General features: G+C 39.2%; 2 protein-coding genes across 2 annotated transcripts in view; one reads left to right on the top strand and one right to left on the bottom strand.

Annotated features, from left to right (window-relative positions):
* Positions 1-24,361, top strand: part of FIG4 (FIG4 phosphoinositide 5-phosphatase) — a gene marked incomplete at both ends in the record, with an annotated part of 117,334 nt that overhangs the window by 69,181 nt on the left and 23,792 nt on the right. The window lies entirely within an intron of this gene.
* LOC311167425 (large ribosomal subunit protein eL42-like) lies at positions 14,240-15,102 on the bottom strand. Its single transcript, XM_084228401.1, has one exon. The coding sequence runs from the start codon at positions 14,791-14,793 to the stop codon at positions 14,473-14,475; it is 321 nt and encodes a 106-aa protein (XP_084084527.1). The 5' UTR covers positions 14,794-15,102; the 3' UTR covers positions 14,240-14,472.

The raw sequence follows: 24,361 nt of genomic DNA, 5'->3' as shown, positions 1-24,361 counted from the left end.
GTTAATTAAAAAGAGACTGTTACCAAATAATATTTTGTAAAATTTGTAAAAATTTGTAAAATTGACGAGTCTACTAAAATAGTATGGCACAAGAAGGAGGAGAAGATGATGAAATGAATATATGATACAAAATAAAAGTGTATTCCCATGTTGTCTTCAACATTGTGTCTACTTTGACCTATAATTGGTCTTGCAGTTATTTTCAAATTGTTTTTCTTATAATATTTAGTATTTGCTTTTCTGAGTCCTAGCACAAATGAAAGCTTTGTGGATCTAGAATTTTTTTTAACCTCTTACTCTTAATTAGTAAAGAATCTAACATGCGTATGTTTTGGCACAGCATCTTAAAGCAGTATAACAAAGAACTCCGGTAGCTTTTGCATTATGTTGTCATGGCAACTGACCAAGAATGGTGGTGTGTGTATGTGTGTGTGTGTGTGTGCACACATGCACATGGTTGCTTTAAATTGAAACTAGGTTATTAAAATGTCATCTATTCACTTTTAGATTTCTAAAAGCTATGCTAAAATTCAGAGAAATTAATTTTATGTGAGATTCTTGAAATTCTCATCTTATGTTTTATGCTCTAGGATATTTTAAAATGGTAATTAGTTTATCTTATCTTTGCATGCATATGTATCTACTCATCTGTGGATAATTTATAATCTTACCATTTTTTTTTCTGAAAGTAAGAGATCCCATATCTAATCAAATCAAGATCCCATATCTAAAAATGAGATATATATATATATATATATATATATATATATATATATATATATATATATAACTGTACCAAATGTAAAAATACTGACAGTAAATTACTGGATGGGGGAGCTAGAAACTTTCACTTAAGGCTTGCAGGACATTTCTTAGAATTCAATGATAAACTCTAAACTGGTCAGTGTCTACGCTGTCAGCCCAAACACTTAAAGCTGTATTTTGTTTGGATGTGACCCCTCTCGTTGACTCACACCTCTCTAAGTGTATGAATGATGATTAAAGGGAAATGACATCAAATAACTTTACTGCACACTCACTCAGTGTGTGGTGGGGACTTTGTTCCACATACCTTAACCTGTGTGAAGTCAATTCTCACACTAACCTATGAAGTAGGTCTTACTGTCATCTGTATTTTACAAATGGGGAAACTGAAGAAGTTATGAAAGTTGTTCCAGGTCAAACAGCTATCAAGTGGAGGAATGAGGGTTTGAACATGGGTAGTCTGGTTCTCCATCACTAGCTGTAAATGGCTAGTATTACCAACTGCTTTTATGACCACAGTGGAAGAAATACTGTGTTTATTAGTGTGAACAGTCCTCAGTTTTGTCCTCTGACAGCATCTGGATTTATGGACACCTCCATATACAGATAGAATATTTCTGTTTACTGATCTTGAATTTTTAAAAAATTGTATTCTTTCCCCAGTACCCTGTATATTGCCTTAAATGCAAACAGGCTTCTGAATGGGCAAGTGTACTTTCCTTGACTCCTAACCTGGTCTGGAGGTTGTTTGGCCATCATCAGAACAGTGCTACTGCCACTTAGGGTTGTTGCTATCCTACTGGGTTATGCATGTTTCTAAAGGGCAGCCCATCTGGGTGTCCTGTGCTACCATCACAATGGTAGTACCTTAATTTCTCAATAAATATTTGTTGAAATGTACTGAATTACTCTCCCAACCCTGCCCTGTCCCTCATGTTACTATCAGAGTCTGTATGAAGCCCCCTGAGTTTCCCTAGAAACTCATCTCAACCAGTGACTACCTGGTTTTCAGCTCCCTCCTGGTGGCTCCTTTTTCCCTATCTGTGAACTTCCTAGTTTTCTCCTATTCACAAGCCCTCAGCCCTCTCCTGTTTCTTTATTTCCTTACTCCTTCTGATAAAAGAAAAGTTTGTAGCTTTTTTTCAAATCTGTCCTCCTTTCACTTCCACCTGTGACCAAGTGCAGAATGAGCAGAACCTGAGTGGCAGGAATTGCTGTGCTGGAGAGGCAGACTGCTGTGGGCCCGGTGGTGATTCACTGTGTGCACCAAGACCAGCCCGTTCTCATTTTACACTCTTACCAGTTCTCTGGGAATTCTTTACTGAGCAACAAATGTTAATCAGTCCAGGTTAAAAAACACAAACATTCATATTATTGTGTCTGCAATTCCATGGTCTCTTATTCCAGGAATATGTCTCACTTATTTAAAACTTACTTCTAAGAAATGGCAAAATATAATTCCATAGAATTTGGAGAAATACTGTCTAACTTAGAATTCTTCCAACATAGGATAAACTAAAATGTAATATAAGGTAAGTAAGTGTGTTTACTATATTAGGATAACAAGGTTGAATTTATCCTTAAGTACATATCAAAATAAGTAGCATTTATTGACCTTAGAGTGAATGTCCCCGGGCATGGCTAGTACTAAGGACAGCATTTCCAAAATCAGGGCGTGCTCTTACACAGTCAAAATTAGAGCATGTTTCCTGCCAACGGGATGAGCATGACACCTTGGCCATGATTAACTCAACTTTGTTTACCGTACATAATTTCATGTTTACTATACATAATAACATGTTCCCTCCATACAAGTCATTCTCTAAGGTTCTCCCTGCATCTCTTACAGATTTTGTCTAGTTCTCTGTAGATAGTGCTCTGGTCTCTTGTGCTGCAGTCTAAAGAAGTATTTCTTCCTTGATAGGTAATTCTTGTTATCATTCTCAAACACCCTAGTGTAGTCTTTAAAAGTTTAAGGATTAGAGCTTAGAGTGGGTGCAGGCAGTGATCAATGATTAATCAGCTAATTCCCTCTGCAGGACAGAGATGATTGGTGACAATTCTTCAGCTGAAGGAAACTAGTCCATCACCTCTTCCTTCACCCCAGAAATTGCTGCTAGTCTCTCTAGCACTGACTTTGTATGTCTAGCTTTTCTAATTGTCTCGTTCTCCTTCCCCCTTACCCTTCATTTCGCTTACGTTTACCATTCTTTCTTTCCTTCTTTCTCCCAGGCCATCCTGTCTCAATCCTGGATTCCAGGATATTGTTAACTTAACTTTTTTTTTTTAACACGAGTTTCCTGCATACATTCTTGGGCACGCATTTTAAACTAATTCTTGACTCATGTGTGGGTTGTAAACTTAATTTAGTAGGCTGCTACACAATGAAATGAAATGAAACTGAATTGAATACTATAGAAAGTTCCAGTGCTTCGCAAATAGTATGGTTAAGTTTTGTTACATGAACTTTTGATTTTTTTTTAAATATTTATTTATTTATGCATGCAAAAGGCTGGGGTACAGGCCAGAGATACAGGAGAGGGGGATAAAAGGATTCACCAGAGACAGAGTGGGGAGCAGAACAGGCAGACTGACTGAAACACATGGAGCAGCAGGCGGGAGAGACAGGAGAGGTCTGCCTTGCCATGTGGGTTGCTCCCTGGCTGGCCGGGCATTAAACTCGTGCTGCAGAAGCTGCGCATTGCCTCACAGTGCGGTACTTAACCCCTTGTGTCACTAGGGAGGCCCCCTGAACTTTTGATTTTATGCATAAATGTAGCATGTGTGTACCAGTGTGCCTTGCAAAGCCCATATCTTACTGTGGGTAACAGTCACAGGTTGGATTTATATGAATGCACCTTTTCTGGCACCACATAAATTAAAAAACACAGCATGCAAGCAAAGCAGATTTCAGAAAAGTGTAGCAGAAAGTTAAAATGAAAAAGCCATTAGATAGATAAGGTGAATGTCTTTTTGCTTGAATATTATCTACAGTAGCATCTGCTTACTATGTTAAACAAGACAAATTTAATGAAACAGGGTGAATTAGTCAAAACGTTCAGGGAGATCTATCCTGAAAAGTTTCTACCATAGAAGTGTCAGTAAATGTGAATTTAATTATAGGTACTTGTGTTACTAATTTAAGGTATTTATAATGACTGTGATATTTTTGTGATTTAGTGTATTACTTATTTCATTTCGGTGCCTATAAAGCATGCCATTTATGGAAACTTGCAGGTTCACATGTGGTCTTAAATGCTCCCTTAATGTGTTTGTGTGTGTGTTTGTGTGTGTTTGTGTGTTTTTCCAGAAAATAGCTCTTCTATAAGGTAAGATATGGCTTACCTTACAGGTAAAGCATTAAAGGTATTAAATGATATTTATTGAATGCTCACTATGTGCCAGGTGAGGTGCTTGAAGTCCATAGTTGAATGAAATACAGTCCCTGCCTCCGAGGGTTTACACTGATCCATGGGAAAGTGATTCCCGGTGGTGGGTAGTGCTCAGAAGGTAGTAGGGCAGGAGGCTGTGAAGTCAGACAGAGATTCCCGGACAATAGGGATGCTTAACTCTCAGGCTAAAATCTAAGGGAAAGACGTAGCGGTCTAGTTGAAGAAGGCAGAGTAGAGGCTCAAGACCTCGCACCAGTTTTAGAGATCCATAAGTAACTCCATGTGTCTGTTACCAAGGGGACACTCACAGAGGAGGCAAGAAATACAAGCAAGCAGGAACAAGATCAGGACATGCTAAGTGAGAGAGTGACCCTTACGCTAAAAGCATGTTTTAATCAAGGGAGCCATAAGCTTATATTTGCATTTTAGAAAGGTCACTCTGGAAATAGCTTGGAGATAAACAACATGTCTTTTGAAAACATCAGAACAAGAAAGTCACTGGAATCAGTTATTGATAGTTGATAAAAAAAAAGGGGGGGTTCTGTTGTAAAAGTACAATGTGAAGGGTTTGTAAAACTTGGTTGTGGATTGGGTGTGAGGAACATGTGAGAGGCAGTTTTCTAGTGATTGACTAAATATGTGATAGGTCACCAGGATTAGAAATGCATGACAGGGCCTCCCCGGTGGCTCAGCGGTTGAGCGCTGGGTTGCGAAGTTGCCCGTGGCCTCTGCGGCGCAGGTTCGATCCCCGGCTGCTCCCCGGCCACCGGAGGAGGGTCCCACATGGCGCGCAGACCTCTCCTGCCGCCCGCTGCTCCCCTCAGCAGTGTACTTCGGTCCTTCTGCCTGCTCTGCTCCCCGCTCTGGCTCTGGTGAATTCTCTCACCCTCCCGCACTTCTGACTGTACCCAGTGCTTGTATAAACAAAACAAACAAATAAATAAATAATACATGTCTCTATTAAAAAAAAATAATAATTAAAAAAAAAAAAGAAATGCATGACAAATGCAAGTTTGAGAACTAAGATGGTTCATCTTAGATAATTTGTCCGGGGCTCAAGAGGTTTTAGATTCATTTTTTTCTGTTCTTGATTTTTATTTCTCCTTGTATTAATGTGCCATATCACATTTATTAATTTGCATATGGTCAAGCCATCCTGTATTGTAGTGTTTGCTCCTTTTTATGTGCTCTTGAATTCAGTTACCTAGAATTTTGTTGAGAATTTTTATATCTGTCTTCATCAGGGATGTTGTCTTGTACTTTTTTTTTTTTTTAATAGAGGCATGTTTTATTTATTTATTTATTTGTTTGTTTGTTTGTTCGTTTTATTTTGTTTATACATGCACTGGGTACAGTCAGAAGCGCGGGAGGGTGAGAGAATTCACCAGAGCCAGAGCAGGGAGCAGAGCAGGCAGAAGGACCGAAGTACACTGCTGAGGGGAGCAGCGGGCGGCAGGAGAGGTCTGCACGCCATGTGGGACCCTCCTCCGGTGGCCGGGGAGCAGCCAGGAATCGAACCGGCGCTGCAGAGGCTGCGGGCAGCTTTGCAACCCAGCGCTCAACCGCTGCGCCACCGGGGAGGCCCTGTCTTGTACTTTAGATTACTTGTAGTATTACCTGATTTTGGTATCAGGTCTCAAAATGAATTTGGGAGTCTTATCTCCAATTTTTTAGATTTTAAGATGGTTCAGCAGTAATTCTTTAAATATTTGATATAATTCAGTGAAACCATCTGGCCCTGTGCTTTTTTTGTTGGGAATTCTTGGTTACTGATTCAGTCTCCTCACTCATCCTTTGTCTTTTCCAGTTTCCTTCCTCCCTCCTTCCCTCCCTCTCTTCCTTTTCTCACATCCTTGTTCTCCCCTCAGGGTTGTCCCCATAGTTCTTCTGCCGCCATCACACACTGGAACAATCACCACAGCCCCTTGTGCGCTTCCTTCCCTCTTTTGACCCCTTTCCTTCCCCCTTACTTAGTATTTGCTTCAAATCAATGTCAGCTTGCAAGTTTGTCTTTTTCCAGATCCTTTGTTTGGTTTTCCTATGTCCTTCCTATAATATTCCTGTTTTCATTTTCTTCATAATTCAGTATTGAATTATGTTTCTAGGAATCTAGGTTTTTCTAGGTTGTCCAACTTGTTGGCGTATGATTATTTGTAGTGCTCCTTATGATCCTGTGTATTTCTTGTATCAGTTTTTTTTTTTTTTGTGAGACAGTGCTAGTCGTTCATATTCTTTTTTTTTTTTTATAAATTTTATTGTTATATTCCCCATACAATTGCAGCCCCCCCATTCTGACCCCAATCCCTCCCCTCCCGCCCCCGCCCCCACCCCCCTAAGAGTGTCTCTGGTTCATAGTTTTTTGTTGATTTTGATTTTCACTTTCTTATAGTTATTCATTTTCCTGGTCCCTTATTTAAGTTTTCTAGATTCCTGCTATGAGTGAGACCATCCGGTATTTTTCTTTTTCTTTTTGGCTTATTTCGCTGAGCATGATCCCTTCCAGCGCCATCCATGATGCTGCAAATTGCATGTGTTTATCTTTTTTGAATGCTGAGTAATATTCCATGGTATATATGTACCACATCTTCTTGATCCAGTCATCTATTTTTGGGCATTTGGGTTGTTTCCAAAGCTTAGCTATTGTAAACAGTGCTGCTATAAACATAGGGGTGCAGGTGTTCTTTGGAATTGATGTTTCTGTGTCCTTTGGGTAAATACCTAGGAGTGGAATTGCTGGATCATATGGAAGCTCTATGTTTAGTAGGTCCAGAAATCTCCACACAGCTTTCCACAGTGGTTGGACCAGTTTGCACTCCCACCAACAGTGCAGAAGAGTTCCTTTTTCTCCACACCCTCGCCAACATTTGTTGTTGCTAGTTTTTTTAATATGTGCCATTCTCACTGGTGTGAGATGGTATCTCATGGTAGTTTTGATTTGCATTTCCCTGATGACAAGTGATGTTGAACATTTTTTCACATGCCTGTTGGCCATTTGCATTTCCTCTTCAGAGAAGTTTCTTTTTAGCTCTTCTGCCCATTTTTTGACTGGATTATTTTCTTTGTTGTTGTTGAGTCTCATCAGCTCTTTGCAGATTTTTGTGATCAGTCCTTTATCATTAGTGTTGGGTGCAAAAATGTTCTCCCAGGTGGTGGGGTTTCTCTTTGTTTTTGTTATTGTCTCTTTTGCTGTGCAAAAGCTCTTTAATTTGATGTAGTCCCAGCTGTTTATCTTTGCCTTCACTATCACTGCTTTGGGTGATGTGTCTGTAAAGATGTCTTTGATGTGCAAATCACGTAGTGTTTTGCCTATATTTCCTTCTATATATTTTATGGTTTCAGGTCTTATGTCTAGTTCTTTAATCCATTTTGAGTTGATTTTTGTGTATGGTGTGAGGTAGTGGTCAAGCTTCATTCTTTTGCATGTAGCGACCCAGTTTTCCCAGCACCATTTATTGAACAAACTTTCTTTGCTCCAATGCATAGTCTTTGCTCCTTTGTCAAAGATTAGTTGACCATAAATCTGTGGGTTTATTTCTGGATTTTCTATTCAATTCCATTGGTCTGTATGTCTGTTCTTGTTCCAATACCATGCAGTTTTGATGATTATGGCTTTGTAGTATAGTTTGAAGTCTAGGAGTGTGATGCCTCCATTCCCTTCTTTTTTTTTCAGGAGAGCTTTGGCTATTCGGGGTTTTTTGTGATTCCATATGAATTTCATCAATAATTGTTCTATTTCTTTGAAGAATGACATTGAAATTTTGATTGGAATAGCATTGAATCTGTATATTGCTTTTGGAAGGATGGCCATTTTAATAATGTTTATTCTTCCAATCCATGAGCAGGGGATGTCTCTCCATTTCTTTGTGTCTTCTTCTATTTCTTTTAACAGTGTTTTATAGTTTTCTTTGTATAGGTCCTTTACCTCTATTGTTAGATTTATTCACAAATATTTGATTTTTTTTGTTTCAATAACAAAAGGGATGGTTTTTTTAATTTCTTCTTCTTCAGATTTATTGTTTGTGTATAGGAAGGCTACTGACTTTTGCATGTTGATTTTGTATCCTGCCACTTTACTGAACTGATTGATGAGTTGAATTAGCTTTTCTGTGGAGTTTTTGGGGTTCTCTATGTATAATATCATATCGTCTGCAAATAGTGATAGTTTGACTTCTTCTTTTCCTATTTGGATTCCTTGGATGTCTTTCTCTTGTCTTATTGCTCTGGCTAGGACTTCCAGTATTATATTGAAAAGCAGTGGTGAGAGTGGACATCCTTGTCTTGTTCCAGATCTTAATGGAATTGCTTTCAGCTTTTCACCATTGAGAATGATACTGGCTGTTGGCTTGTCATAGATGGCCTTTATGATGTTGAGGTATGTTCCTTGTATCCCAAGAATTTCAAGGGCTTTTATCATGAATGGGTGTTGCACTTTGTCGAAAGCTTTCTCAGCATCTATTGATATTATCATATGGTTTTTATATTTCTTTTTGTTGATGTGTTGGATAACGTTGATTGATTTTCGGATGTTAAACCATCCTTGTGTCCCTAGAATGAATCCTACTTGGTCGTGGTGAATTATCTTATGGATATATTGTTGGATTCTGATAGCTAAAATTTTATTGAGGATTTTTGCATCAGTGTTCATTAAGGAGATTGGCCTGTAGTTTTCCTTTTTTGTGTTGTCCTTGTTCGGTTTTGGTATTAGTGTAATGTTGGCTTCATAAAACGTGTTTGGTATTGTCCCTTCCTTCTCAATTTTTTGGAAGAGTTTGTGAAGGATAGGCACTAATTCATCTCTGAATGTTTGGTAGAATTCATTTGTAAATCCATCAGGTCCTGGGCTTTTGTTTTTGGGGAGGTTTTTGATTACCATTTCAATTTCGCTAATTGTAATTGGTCTGTTTAGGTGTTCTATTTCTTCTTTATCTAGCTTTGGGTGATTGTAGAGTTGTAGGAATTTGTCCATCTCCTCTAGATTGTTAAACTTGTTTCCATATAACTATTCATAGTAGTTACTGATTATTCTTTTGATTTCTGCTGTGTCCGTTGTGATTTCTCCTCTTTCATTGATGATCCTGTTTATTTGTGCTTTCTCCCTTTTTTCCTTTGTGAGCCTGGCTAGGGGTTTGTCTATTTTATTGATTTTTTCAAAGAACCAGCTCTTGGTTTCATTGATCTTTTGGATTGTTTTTTTAGTTTCAATTTCATTTATTTCTGCTTTGGTTTTTATTATTTCTTTTCTTCTACTGGTTTTGGGGTTTTTTTGTTGTTCTTTTTCTAGATCTTTGAGCTTCGAGATTAGGTTGTTTCTTTGCGTTCTTTCTTGTTTCTTGATGTGAGCTTCTATTGCTATATATTTTCCTCTTATTACTGCTTTTGCTGCATCCCATACATTTAGGATATTGGTGTCCTCCTTGTCGTTCAATTCAAAAAATTTTTTAATTTCTTCTTTGATCTCCTCATTAGTCCAATGGTCTTCCGGTAGTGTGGCTTTTAATCTCCATGAGGTAGGAAAGTTCCTTGCCTTCTTTTTATGGTTTATTTCTAGTTTGATGCCTTCATGGTCAGAAAAGATGGTTGATATGATTTCAATCTTGGTGTATCTGTTGATGTTTGTCTTGTGCCCCAGTATGTGATCGATCCTGGAGAATGATCCGTGTGCGCTTGAGAAAAATGTGTACTCCGTTTTTTTGGGGTTTAGTGTTCTATAGATGTCTGTTAAGCCCAATTGCTCTAGGTCCTTATTTAGAGCTTTGGTTTCTTTACTTATTTTTTGTCTTGTTGATCTATCCATTGTTGATAGTGGTGTGTTGAAGTCTCCCACTACGTATGTGTTTTCTCTGATGTCTGTTTTCAGAGAGGACAACAGTTGTCTGATATATTTTGGTGCTCCTTCGTTTGGTGAGTATATGTTAATGAGTGTTATTTCTTCTTGAAGTATTGTCCCCTTGATCATAATGTAGTGACCATTGGGGTCTCTTTTTATCTTTTTGAGTTTGAAATCTGTTTTATCTGATATAAGTATAGCTGTTCCTGCTTTCTTTTTTGGTCCATTTGCTTGTAGGATTGTTTTCCATCCTTTAACTTTGAGCCTATTTTTATCTTTTTAGCTAAATGTGTTTCCTGGAGAAAGCAAAAGGTTGGGTTTTGTTTCTTAATCCAGGCTGCAACTCTGTGTCTTTTTATTGAAGAGTTTAGTCCATTTACATTTAGAGTTAATATTGATATGTTAACATCTGTATTTGCCATTGTGTTTGTCTTTCCTTTGATTTTATTTATTTATTCTTTTAATAACTTTTTTTTTTTTTTTGGCCTTCTTTCATTGTTATTTGTCCCTCTGAGGTTCTGGCTTTAGGACTCCTTGTAGTATTTTTTGGAGTGGGGGTTTAGTTGCAATGAAATTCCGGAGTTTCTGTTTGTCTGGGAAGGTCCATATTCTTTCTTCAAAGAGGAAGGAGAGCTTTGCGGGATAGAGTATTCTTGGTTGGCATCTGTTTTCTTGGAGTCTGTTGACTATGTCCCTCCACTCTCTCCTTGCCCGTAGTGTTTCTTCAGAGAAGTCTGATGTCAGCCTGATTGGTTTTCCTTTGAATGTTATCTGTTTCTTCCCTCTTGCCAGCTTCATTATTTTTTCCTTGTCCTGGATTCTTGGGAGCTTTACTATTATGTGTCTTGCTGTATTTTTCCTTTCGTCGTGGAAGTTTGGTGTTCTTCTTGCTTCTTGTATATCAATTTTCAGCTCCTTCTTCACATTTGGGAAGTTCTCTTCAATTATCTCTTTGAATATTTTCTCTGTTCCTACATCTCTCTCCTCTCCTTCTGGTATTCCTATACCTCTTATATTTCCTTTCCTCATGGAGTCAGATAGTTCCCGAAGTCTTTCCTCATTCTTTTTCCTTCGTACTTCTCTTTCCTTTTCTGTTTTGGTTCTTTTTATTTCTGTGTCTTCAAGATTACTTATTCGTTCTTCCATTTCATCTATTCTGCTTTCATTGCTTTTCCCAGAATTCTTTAGTTCTTCCATTAATTCTTTGATCTCCTGCATTTCTTTTACTTCCCTCTTTAGGGACTCAATTTCTTTCTTCTGACTATTGTTTTCCCTCTCTAGGGACTCAATTGCATTCTTCTGATCGTTGATTATTTTTCCCTTATCATTGTTTTCCTTTTGACTTCTGTCAGTTTTTTAATCACGGCAATTTTAAATTCTCTTTCTGGAAGGCTCAGAAATTCTTCCAAGTTATTGTCGTTGCAATCTGGGGGCTGGTTTTCTTTTTGTGGTGTGCTTTTTCTCTGGAGAGTTGCTAGGTTGCGTGTGGTTCTTCTCCTCCCTACTGTCTGTTTTCTAATTTGCCGTATGCGTTGGGACACTGTGTTGTTGGGACTGGCCGGCATCTTGGGTGGGCTTCTCTGCTCCCCTCTGGTTCCTCCAGGAGTCATCTGTCAGTTTCAAGCAGTCTTTACTGGAGAAAGGTCCCTGTTCTAAAATGCCGATGTGGGGACACACTCCCCTGTGCTCCTAGTCTGCCCCAGCGGTGGGTTCCTGCTCCCCCTCTGGGCTTGGACTGCAGGCCAGAGGGGGTCTGGCGTGGGCGAACTTCCCCCGCTCACCTCTGGCTCCTGAGGAAGCCTTCTGCAGGTAGTCTTTACTGAAGAAATGTCCCTGTTCTAAAATGGTGATGTGGGACACACTCCCTGCGCGTCTGGTCTCAGGCACACTCTTCTGCGTGCCTGGTCTGCCCCGGCTGTGGGTGCTCGCTCTCCCTGTTTGCTCAGACTACTTGTTCGGAAGGGGCCCGGTGTGGGCTAACTCCCCAGCTGGCCACTAGTTCCTTCAGGAGCCTCTGCTGGCTTCAAGTCGCTAGGTGGCGCCAGAGATCTCTCCTAGAGCCCTTGGGGAGCTGATTTTCCACCCCGTGGGACAGGGAGCAGAGCGGGGATGGTAGGGTACACCTCAACGGCTTTGGGGTGCTGTGTCTGCCTTGTGCCCCACCGTCGTGGGGAACCCACGCCCCTAATTTCGTGCCCCGGGTCTCAGTTCCAAAGCCCTCAATTCCAGGACGCGGGCTGTAGCCCAGATCAGTGGCGCGGGAATGGCGCCTTTTGAATCCCGCTCCCCTGCCTGGGCGCCTTGTTCCTGCTCACTCAGGGAGGGCCTCCAAGCGTCTCCCCGCAAGCCTAGGTCGCAGGCACGGGGACCTGGGCAGCTGCGATCCGATCCGGATCCGCGCTTGCTTTTTCAGCGCGCTGCTTTCAGCGCAAGCTTACTGGGCAGCCGGGGCTGTGTGCTGGTGCTGGTCTCCTCCTGGGGGCGGGGCTCTCTTTAATGGCGCCTGGAGCTCACCTCCGCGGCGGATCCTGCAGGGTTCTCCACAGCTCCTGTTCACGGGGTGTGGTGGCTGCAATAGTTCCTTTCCACTCACAGTCCCACTTGCTGCGTCCGTTGTTCTTGTTGGCCCTTTTGGTTTGTTGTTTCCCTCCTCTCTGCCGGTTGGAGAGTGCCGACTTTGTGAGCGGGGGAGGGGAGCAGGGTTCTGCGCTTCCCTCCCTTCTGGTCCTCTTTTATGGAAACTTTCTTCTTTGGGCAGTTTGCTGGAGTTGTCCGTTTATCTTCCGTGTCCCAGTTCTCACTGGGACCTGCCACTTTTCCTCCCTATTAACTTTTTTTAATGGGAGATCTTACTCGCAGCGTCTCCTCGCCACCATGTTGCTCCGCCCCTCTCCTCTTGTATCAGTTTTAATGTCTCCTCTTTCATTTACAATTTTATTGATTTGGGTCCTCTCCAATTTTTGGTCAGTCTAGTTAAACATTTGTCTATTTTGTTTCTCTTTCCAAAGAGCAAATCCTTGGTTCATCTATTCTATTATTTTCCAATTCTCTATTTCATTATTTCTGCTTTAATCTTCATGTTTTACTCCCTTCTGCTGACTTAGTTCTTTAAGGTATAAGGCTAGTTTATTTGAGAGATTTCTTTTTATTTTTGATGAATGTATTTATTACTATGAACTTTTCTGCTTTTGTTGCATCCAAAAAGTTTGATATATTTTATTTCCATTCTTATTTGTCTCAATATTATTTCCCATTTTGGTTTCTTCTTTGTTCATTGGTTGTTCAAAAGTATATTGTTTAATTTACATGTATATGTGAACTTTCCAGCTTTCTTCCTCTTATTTCTTGTGTCCTTCCAGTTAAAAAATATAGTTGATATAATTCTATTTTCTTGAATTTGTTGGGACTTGTTTTGTGGCATGACATATCCTAGAAAATGTTTCATGTGCATTTGAGAATGTGTCTTTTTCTACTGTTGGATGGAATGTTCTGTAAATGTCTGTTAGGTTCATTTGGTCTATGTTGTTGTTCAAATCTGCTTTTTCCTTAGTGGTTCTCTGAATAATCTATCTATTTTGATAATGGGATATTAAAAATCTCCAACTATTATTGTAATGCTGTTTCTGGCTCCTTTTAGTTCTGTTAATATTTACCTTATGTATTTAGGTACTCTAAAGTCAGGTACGTAAATATTTGTTGCCAAACACACAAAATTCTAAAAATTTTGCTTTGTTTTTAATTTAACTTACTATTAGAATCTTATGACTTATAAAAATTATGGCAGTTTGATTTCAATTGCGAGGAATGAAATTTTTATTTTTTTTAAACTTCCCTCTGAAGCCCATTTTTCATTAGTTTGCAAAATCATTCATTATAAGATGGTTCACATCCATTAGTAAAGGGACATAGTTTTTATTTGGTATGTGTGATGTTATTTGGGGGCACTAATTAAGCCCCCAAAATATCTGAATAAAGTGTGTCCTGTACTTATCTGGAAGAAAAAAGGGATTGAGGCTAATTTTGACTTTTTAAACATTTTCGTTTTACTATTTATAATTGTCATGGAAGTTCATTACTAAATGTCAAAATAAAGTCAATTAGTGCTCATTATGTATTGTACATAAAAGAAATACTTTGAAAATAAAGCTCTTTTAGGCATACTTCAAAATATGAATAGCTAAATTGGTAGTTCCTTTGATAATGTGGTTGAAAAACAAATAGACTCAATAGAGTATGCTTTTTTAAAATAATAGAATAGAGCTAGGGAAAGCATTTTGACTATCTCAGAAACATCAATAAATGTTTAGCATATTGGAGAAAATCAAGAATGTAATATCACATATCTTTTTGGCAACTATAAATTATATTTGAAGCATGTCAGACCAATAACTTTGTCCTCCACATTCTTTTTTACTCATCATTATTCTTTTTTTTTTTTTTTGAAGTAAATGTAATTCTCAAGATTTTATTTGTAATAAAAGATGAAGCTTAGAACTGGATCACCTGGCCCTTTCTCTTCTTATCTCCTCCCAGTTCAAAATGCTTGCATCTCTTAATAGCCAACATTCTCTTAGATCTGCAGTTGGGCTCAACACATTCAAGTCTCAGGACAATCTTCTTTGTAGTTTTAGCCTTTTTCCGGAAAATTGGCTTAGTCTGTCCACCATAGCCACTCTGCTTCCTGTCATACCGCTGCTTTCCCTGGGCATAGAGAGAATCCTTGCCCTTCTTGTACTGTGTCACTTTGTGGGGCTGATGCTTGCCACACTTCTTACAGAAGTTCCAGCGGGTTTTAGGAATGTTCACCATACTTTCGAGAGTGCTATCGGCACGGAAAGCCTCATCATTATTCTTTTTTTTTTTTTTTAAGATTTTTTTTTTAATAGAGGCATTTTTTTAAATTTATTTATTTGTTTGTTTGTTTGTTTTGTTTATACATGCACTGGGTACAGTCAGAAGCGCGGGAGGGTGAAAGAATTCACCAGAGCCAGAGTAGGGAGCAGAGCAGGCAGAAGGACTGAAGTACTCTGCTGAGGGGAGCAGCGGGCGGCAGGAGAGGCCTGCGCGCCATGTGGGACCCTCCTCCGGTGGCCGGGGAGCAGCTAGGGATCGAACCGGCGCCACAGAGGCCGCGGGCAGCTTTGCAACCCAGCGCTCTACTGCTGCGCCACCTGGGAGGCCCCTCATCATTATTCTTATTGGCTCAAAAACTTTATCTTTACCTATTTTGAACGGTTAGTAAGTAATACTCTTCTTGGATTTTCTCCTGCTATAACAGAATCAGTTCCTTCTTTCTAGACTATGTAGATTATATACTTTATTTTTTATTATTTTAAGTTGTTACATGTTACCTTTAATTTTTGTTTTTATATTAGATGTTTCCCAAGAGTTTCATATTAAGTAAATCAGTTGGTGTCATCTCAATTTTCATATACTTCTTCCAAAAGCCTGTCTATAATGGCTTCTAGACATGCAAAGATACAGTTAGACTTGTGAGGAGAGGTGCAAGAGGGTATTCTCGAATGTCCCATTAGTGCATGCACAAGTGTGTATATGTACAAGTGTGTGTGCATGGTGTGTGTGTTGTGTCTGTCTTCAGTATATGAGGATCATGAAATCTGAGACCTAGAAAATACTTAGAGATCACTGAATTCAGTTCTTTGGTTGTCTAAGAAAAAGAGGCCTTGGAGGAGGTCAGTAGCTCATAGTCACAGAACTTTTAAGTGAGAAAGCTGGGACTCAAATTCATTTCTTTGGGACTTAAGCCCAATGTACTGATATACCGAGGCAGGCAGCTAGAATTTCCCCATCCTATACTCCTATTGGGTGCAACTAAAAGTAGGTGAGGTCCCACAGGAAGCATGGACAGAAAGATGACAGCTAGTAGCTTGTTACCAAAGGAAGAAAAGAAAAAAGATAAAAAGCATAAAGTAACAATTCTAAAAATATGGTTTGTAAACTCCTGGGAGTTCCAACACCCTTTCAGTGAGTTTGTGGGATCAAAGGAGTGGCACCAAACTATACTGGTAGACATTTCTTTACTGCTACACAGTCACAGGGGGACAAAAATCAGCTATGCATAAAGTAACTTTTGATGAGATAGTAAAAAATTATTAAATATTAATCCTTAAACACGTCCTTTTAGTGTTCTTTGTAACAAAAACTTGATATACACATAAAACAGTTTTGTTGCATAGCAAAATACCCTGGTTGTCTCAAGGAAAAGTGCTCGTGAATTTGTCTAAGCTGAACTCATCACTTTTTTCAGAGAACACCCATTGAAATAATGACAAACTATCATTTTTCAGATGTGGGTATTTGGCAAATTCTTTCTCAAAAATGAACAAAGTAAGCCTGTTACTTCAAGGAAAATAATTGACAGTATTTGTTATCAATGATAAAGTTAGATATTTTAAGCCAAAACCAGAATTTTAGAAAACTTATGCCCATATCATGAACGATACTTAAAAGTTTTTCTGATGAGGGGCCTCCTCGGTGGCGCAGTGGTTGAGCGCTTGGCTGCGAAGCTGCCCGCAGCCTCTGCAGCGCCAGTTCGATCCCTGGCTGCCAGCGAGGGTCCCACATGGGTGCAGACCTCTCCTGCCGCACCCACTGCTCCCCTCAGCAGTGTACTTCGTCATTCTGCCTGTTCTGCTCCCCACTCTGGCTCTGGTGAATTCTCTCACCCTCCCGTGCTTCTAACTGTACCTAGTGCTTGTATAAATAAATAAATAATCTTTTTTTAAAAAAAAGTTTTTCTGATAAAACTAGTAACAATCTTAAAAAATAAGATTTTTAAAAATATCGTTTAATGAAATGTATCACCCTTAGGAAGATCGTTATAACTCAGTAACCCAGTATTTTCCAAATGACCTGTGCATTCTATTAAAACTTCATCTCTGCCCAAGTTAACACATTCCATGTACAAGATAGAACAGTGAATTTTAAAATAAAAGAATATGAAAAGTTCATTATATTTCAGATTTTGCAACTAACCTTTAAGAAACTTTTCAAGGGCTTCCCCGGTGGTGCAGCGGTTGAGCGCTGGGTTGCCAAGCTGCCTGCAGCCTCTGCAGTGCTGGTTCGATCCCCGGCTGCTCCACGGCCACCGGAGGAGGGTCCCGCATGGCGCACAGACCTCTCCTGCCACCTGCTGCTCCCCTCAGCAGTGTACTTCGGTCCTTCTGACTGCTCTGCTCCCCGCTCTGGCTCTGGTGAATTCTCTCACCCTCCCATGCTTCTGACTGTACCCAGTGCTTGTATAAATAAATAAATAAATAAATAAACAAACAAACAAATAAATAAATAAATAAAATCTTAAAAAAAAAAGAAAAGAAACTTCAAGTTTTGATATAGTATCAAAGAAAAAATATGCGTAATTATCTGGAAAGAATATTAAAATACCTCTTCCTTTTTCAATTGTATATCTTTGTAATGTCAGCTTTTCTTCATATGCTTAAATCAAACAACATATGATAGCCAGAAGCAGTTGAGCCAGAAGCAACTGAGATTCAGTTGTCTTCTGTTAAGCTTGACATTGAAGAGATATACAAATGTATAAAATATGGGTTACTTTCTCACTAATTTTCTTCTCTTTGGAAAAATGTAGTTATTTTTCATTAAAATATATCATTTAACATTTCCTGGGTTTATTATTGTTTTACAGTGAATTAATAAGAATCTTTTAAATGTAGTTTTAATTTCTCATATAGTACATATCAGTAGAGAAAACTCATCTAAACCAAGTTTGTTGGGATTCTCAGTAATACTTTTAGTAGTGTAAAGCTGTCCTGAGACCAAAACATTTGAGAAGTTTCTTGCATGAGTATTTGGCCATTTATGATATGTTAATGTCTATATTGAGGTGTCTGCCCTCAGATGACTTCAACTAGAGTTCTCATTCTGTAGTCTTCTGGTTCATTGTTCTTTATTCACTCACTCACACCCTTCAATTATATTTATAGAATGCTTGCTCTATTGTGGAAGTCACAGGATAGAATACAAATATGCACCAAAATGTTGCCTATTTAACCACACACAACATATGTTCTTTCTCCTGCACTATATACACATTGAAAGCAGAAAGGGGAATAAAATCTAAACTTTTTTCACTCAAAGAATCAAGTGTTTAATGACCTCAGCAAAGAACCTTCACCACAAAGTTCATTACTGAACAGTTCCATCATTAGAGTTCCCTCTCACTTATTAAAATATAAAATTTATTTTAAAAATGAGGCATAGAACCACAAATATGTTCTGAAAAAAATAAATCTTCATCTCAGAAAAGATGCTCGTGGGCCTGTCTAAGGTTGTTGCACTTCCTTCAGTGTCAGAAAAAATGTGATGCAGAGAAGCAGGCTGTTAAGAGAACAGAAAGACAGCCATGAGAAATGAGGCTGTGTTCTCTGAATGCCTAAGGGCACGCTTACATTTTATTTTCAAACAGATGCTTAGAAAGGTTTTTGTTTTTAAAAGCAAACTACTAATATTTTACAGACCTTCCACATATGCAATGTTATTAATTTTTCATGTCACAGAAAGTGTTAAGATAGCCAGGAATATTTATCTCAGAAAATACAATTAGAAGTCATGTGATCCTCCCCTCAAGTTATATTTGAATCACTGTCAGATGAAACAGGGCTTTTAAAAGTTGCTTTGGGGACTGATAAGTAGAAGATATAGAAAGATATAGGGCCACTGAAAAGAAAATCTTTCACAACAGAACTATTAACAACGGCATGCAAATATTCCATTACTAACAGTCATGAATTCTCCCATTCCTGAGAGTACTCAAGTAGAGTACTATCAGCAGTGTTGGGAAGAGTTTCTTATTTTATTTTATTTTATTTTTTTTTTTTAATTAGAGGCATGCTTTATTTATTTATTTAATTTGTTTGTTTGTTTTGTTTATACATGCACTGGGCACAGTCAGAAGCGCGGGAGGGTGAGAGAATTCACCAGAGCCAGAGCGGGGAGCAGAGCAGGCAGAAGGACTGAAGTACACTGCTGAGGGGAGCAGCGGGCGGCAGGAGAGGTCTGCGCGCCATGTGGGACCCTCCTCTGGTGGCCGGGGAGCAGCCGGGGATCGAACCGGCGCTGCAGAGGCTGCGCGCAGCTTCGTAACCCAGCACTCAACCGCTGCGCCACCGGGGAGGCCCGAGTTTCTTATTTTATCTAAGGTTGGACAAGAGGGTTTAGAAGACAGGTTATCCCTGAGATTCTATAATTGTCAATATCAGGTTTGTGCTACATCTGATGACTGAGATCACTAGTTTGAACCAGAAAGTGATTCATTTACTCAACACATATTTCTTAAGCACCTTCTATGTGTTAGACACTGTTCTAGACACAGAAGCTACTATAAAGAGCAAGAATGACAGAGTCTCTCAGGGCACATATGTTCTAGGGAAGGCAGGCAAGCACTCAGAACTAATAAACAAGATCATTTTCTATTGGAATAAATGCCCTGAAGAACAAAAACCAGGTTGATGGGAGATAGTGCTAGGGACAGGGAAGGGTCAAGAGCTGTTTTAAATTTGCTTTTAAGGAAATGCCTATTTAAGGAGTTAAAGTTTTGAGTTAAGTTCTGAGTGAGAGGCCTGAATGAAATGGAGGTGTCTGCCCCGGGATGGCTATGAAAGAGAGTTCAAAGCAGAGAGAACCCAGACAGACCTTGTAGGAGGGAACTTGGCGTGTTCAAGTAAGCAGAAGGCGGAGTGAGAGACCCTGAAGAATGTGCAGTGGGATGGAGTAGGGGACAGGTAGGACCACATCTCAGAATTTCTCACAGGACCTTATCTTACTCTGAAACTGCACAATGGGAAGATACTGGAGGGTTTTCAGAAAACAAGACCACACTTTGATTTACCACTAAAAGATTACCTTGTGTGCTTTCTGGAGGATGAATTGTAGGGGGCAAAAATGTAAATATAGAGGTAGTAGTAAGTAGAGAGGTAGATTATCTTAAGTGTGGTTTCACAGAAGCCAAGAGAAGTACAGGTTTCAAGAAGGAAGGAGTGGGTAGCATTATTGAATATACAAAAATTATTGTTGGTGTAGGGTAAAGGAAGGTTATGGATAGTCTTGATGAGCAAATGTTTATAGGTGGTAGTTTTGCAAACCTGTTTGGAATGAGTCTAGGAGAAAATAAGAAATGGGTTAAAGGATGTATTATGTGGAAACTATTTTTTTTTAAATGTTGCTGGAAGTGGGCACACAGAAACAGAACTGTATCTTGAGGGGAATAAGCAATTTTAGATAGGAGTTTTTATTGCAATTTCTGTGTGCTGATAGAAGAGCAGAGGCACACTCTGGGGATGCAGGATAAAGAGTGAGTAACTGAGGAGAGAGATCCTGGAAAGGATTGTGTTTTATTGAAATTCATAATTTTATTATCTTTGATGTTAGTTTGTCAGGATGTTCTTGTAATAAGTTGAGCCATGTGAAATTACCAATATTCTACATTTTGACCTACGAAAACAGCACTGTCATACATTGATAATTCTACCTAATAAAATCAGGATTTTCTACCTTACCTTAGACACTTTTAAATTTCTCTCTAGGTCTTTATAATTTATATATTTTTTTTCAATTTGGAAGCAATCTCAAACTTACCTAAAAGTTGTAAACAAAGAACAAAAAGCATTTTTCCCACAAACCATCAAAGAGTGAGTTGCAGATGCAGTGTTCCATGTCTTCCTAATATTGAAATGGGTATTTCCTATAAATATGAATATTCTCCTATAAAATCACAATTCAATCTAATGTCTTTAATTGCAAAATTAGTCCAGCATCTCACTTTGCATTTAGTTTTCATGTCTCTAGTCTCCTTCATTTTGGAACAGATTCCTGGTATTCTTTGATTTTCATGACCTCTACACCTTGAAGAATACAGGTCAAATATTTTGTAGTCCTTGATTTGGGTTTCCATGATTATCTTCAGGATTTGAATCTTAGGCAGTGTGCTAGCCAGTCTTCAGTTGGCCCCACCTCTTGTCAGTCATAACCTTCTGCAGCCTCTTCACATTGTGCCAGAGCTGATCTTGTGACCAAGAACCTACCTATAGCAGAAGTGACTAGGATAGAAAAGTGATCTCTTGGATCACATGCTTTATGGAAGCAAGCTTCATATTGTGAACAGCCCTGAGGATAGGCCCAAATGCCTGGAACTGAATCATCTAACTAATAGCCAGTGAGAAGTTGAGCCTGCCAACCATATGGGTAAGATTTGAAGTGGGTTCTTCAGCCCCAGTTAAACTTTGCGTTGACTGTTACTCTCATAGCTTGATTTTGACTTCCTGAGAAACCTTGAATAAGAACCATCCAACTAAGCCATTCCTAGACTCCTGACGCAGACACTCTGACATAGTGTTCTAGGGCAGCCCAGATATTGAACAGGTTGCCTGGCTGTGGGTCCTCACCTACGCACTTAAAAGGGACTTATTAATACTTCACTACAGGCATACACAAAAGATTAATAAAAGGTTTATTTACAAGGGAAAAGGAAATAAGGAAAATGTACAACTCAGGGAGAAAATAGGGAAATAAAGTCTTTAATGCGTCCTACCCGGTCCGACGACCTGGAAACCCAAAAAAGCACTCTCAGAGCTGGCTGGACGCTGAGAGCTGGTGGAGAGTCAAAATGGGGGACCCCTCCAAAGCCCACCTGTCTGGCTTTATACCAACCTGGCTGCTTAACCCCACCCTTAGGTCCCAGCCACCTTCCCTTTGGTGGTGATGGGATTTGGAGTTCCCAGTGGCTTTGGCTTTGGCTTTGGCCTGGGGTGGGGGTGGAGTCCACACAGCCTGTATGGAATTAGCTTTAGGACATCCTTTTCCCCCTAACAATAGGAAATATTTGTTGACTTTAAGTACAAAATGAACACAGGCAGGAATATCACAGAACTGATGGTGAGTTCTTTTCGTTGCACCTGATCAGATGGCACATAATTTCACTTGATCTGATTGCTAATGATCTTTCAATCTCTTGATTAGAGTAGCATTTTCGGGGCCTTTGTACTGTGAAGTTGCTCTGTTGTGTTGTTTTGTTTTGTTTTTCTTTTCATGGTTGGTAGCGTCACAAACCTATTTGGAGTGAGTTTAGGAAAATATGGCAAGTGGGTAGTGGGAAATGGGAATATAAGCCATTTTTTGTCAGGGTTCTTTGAAACTGTTGAAATATCTCTTCCTCCAACTTCTGGTTTTTTTCATTCATTTATTTCCCTCAGTATGCGATCTTGGTTTCCTATTTTATTCAATAGGATATAATCTGTTGTCATTATTTATTTTGACACTCAAATTGTTCCAGATATCACCAGAGTTCCTTTAACCTGGCTTTTATGTTCTTTGGACATGTCCTCATCATTCTTGGAGCACTTCCTTGATTTCTGGCACAAGATGTTCTGAGCTCATCATGTTCTTTGCCTGCCCTAGCCCTGAAATCAGTCTTTTCTCGATAGATCCCTGATTATTTTTATCAGAAAATAGTGTTAAAGCCAAGGCACACTAGGTTTGCCTATTACCAATAGTGTCACTGCTTTCAGGCCCACTCAAAAAATATACACACATTCACACATACATGTAAATATGTATTTAAATTTATAAATTTATACTGATACCTCTAATTGTAGGTATCCAGAGTTTATCCATCTCCCTTTCTATAGTAGTTAATTTCCTTCTCCAACAGTGAGAAAATTGATACCATTATCCATAATATATTTGTTTGATTAATCCTCCCATATATAACCAACCCACTGTCACCATTGCGTTTACCCACATGAATGCCATTCATTCAGGCCTCGACTCCCACTGCAGAGATATTCACCCTAATGAGTCTTATGTAAGCCTTCCTCATCCCATGGAGCCCCAGAAAAACCCCTCCATGTGGTTACCCACTCAGGCACCAATGTACTATATCACCCATCTCCACACCTTACCCACCCAGGCTTTAATTCTTCACACTGGATCTGTCTCCTGTCAGGACACTCTCTTCACCCTGCTTGGATGCCAACACCCCATTGGCTGTCACAGCCTTCTTCTTATTGCTCCATCCTATTAATGGCTTTCTGGCTGACTTGATTAGGAGGGAAGGGGAAGAGCAGAGCTCTGTGACTTTATTGTGACTTTAAAAGGGATATTATTTCCCAACAGCTGAATTGTGAGTTTCTTCTGCAGTAGTGGGTTCCAAATTTCTTATACCAGATATCTTGGGAAGCCTGTTGGAATACAAATTCCAAAGCAAACAAAAGACAAACACTTAAAAACAAAGAGCAACCTAAGTCTCTAGGAAATAGTTAAGTAGATTATGGGAGAGCATTCTGGTTTCGTTTTGTACTTTTGGTTACTCTTTAAATATTTTTATATTAATAATAGTAATAAATTTGGGACATATTTCTCATTCTAATTTTCTATACTAAGAACATAATTAGAGGTAAATAAAAATGCATGGTTAGCATTATCTTTTTTAAAAGAGATACAAAATACAGAATTCAAGACCCTATTACTAAAGATTCTGATCCAGTACACTGACCCAATGTCTGAAATTCTGTGTTTTTGTAAAAGTCTCCATTTAAATTTAATTAAATTGCACTCTTGCACCATCAAACCTTGCACAGGCGTTCCCTCAGCAACTGTGAATATCCAGTGAGCAGCCCATCACAGATGAATATTGACAGAGATGAAGCCATGTGAGTCTTTTTGAAAACTCAGGATAGTTAGATTTTGTTGAAAGCCCATGATCCTACTGACATCTCTTTCCAAAAGACAATTTTCTCTGATTGTTATTGTTAGCAAAGGGAAAACTGACAAGATGCATGTTAGGTACACCTTAGAATGATCAAGATCATCAAAAACTGGGCCTCCCTTGGTGGTGCAGCTGTTGAGCACTGGGCTGCGAGGCTGCCTGCAGCCTCTGCAGCGCTGGTTCGTTCCCCAGCCGCCGGCGAGGGTCCCACAGAAAAAAAAAAAAAAAATTGTCAAAAACTACAGAAAGTCTGCTGTCACCACCAAGAAGAACCTTAGGGGACATGATGACTAAATCAAGTGTATACTGGAGGGAATCCTGGAACAGAAAAAGAACAGTAGGTCAAAACTAAACAAGGACTGTAGTTAATAAAGTGTCAATATCAGCTGCTTCATTGCAACATATATACCTTATTCATAGATGATGTTAATAAGGGAGATTGGGTATGGAGTATGTAGGTATTCTCTGTACTTTGTACAATAATACTATAAATCCAAAGTAGTTCTAAATTGAAAATTTTATTAGAAAAAAGATACAGGTTATAGAAAAAGGTGAAAATATCTGAATGGGCATGAAGACTCTAAGTACAGGGCCATCACATCTGTGTGGGAGGTAAGACACCATGGCCATTACTGA

The sequence above is a fragment of the Talpa europaea genome (genome assembly GCF_964194135.1).
Source record: "Talpa europaea genome assembly, chromosome: 2".
NCBI lineage: Eukaryota > Metazoa > Chordata > Mammalia > Eulipotyphla > Talpidae > Talpa > Talpa europaea.
The sequence above is the reverse complement of the archived record's forward strand: the minus strand, read 5'-3'. Positions and strand labels throughout refer to the sequence as shown.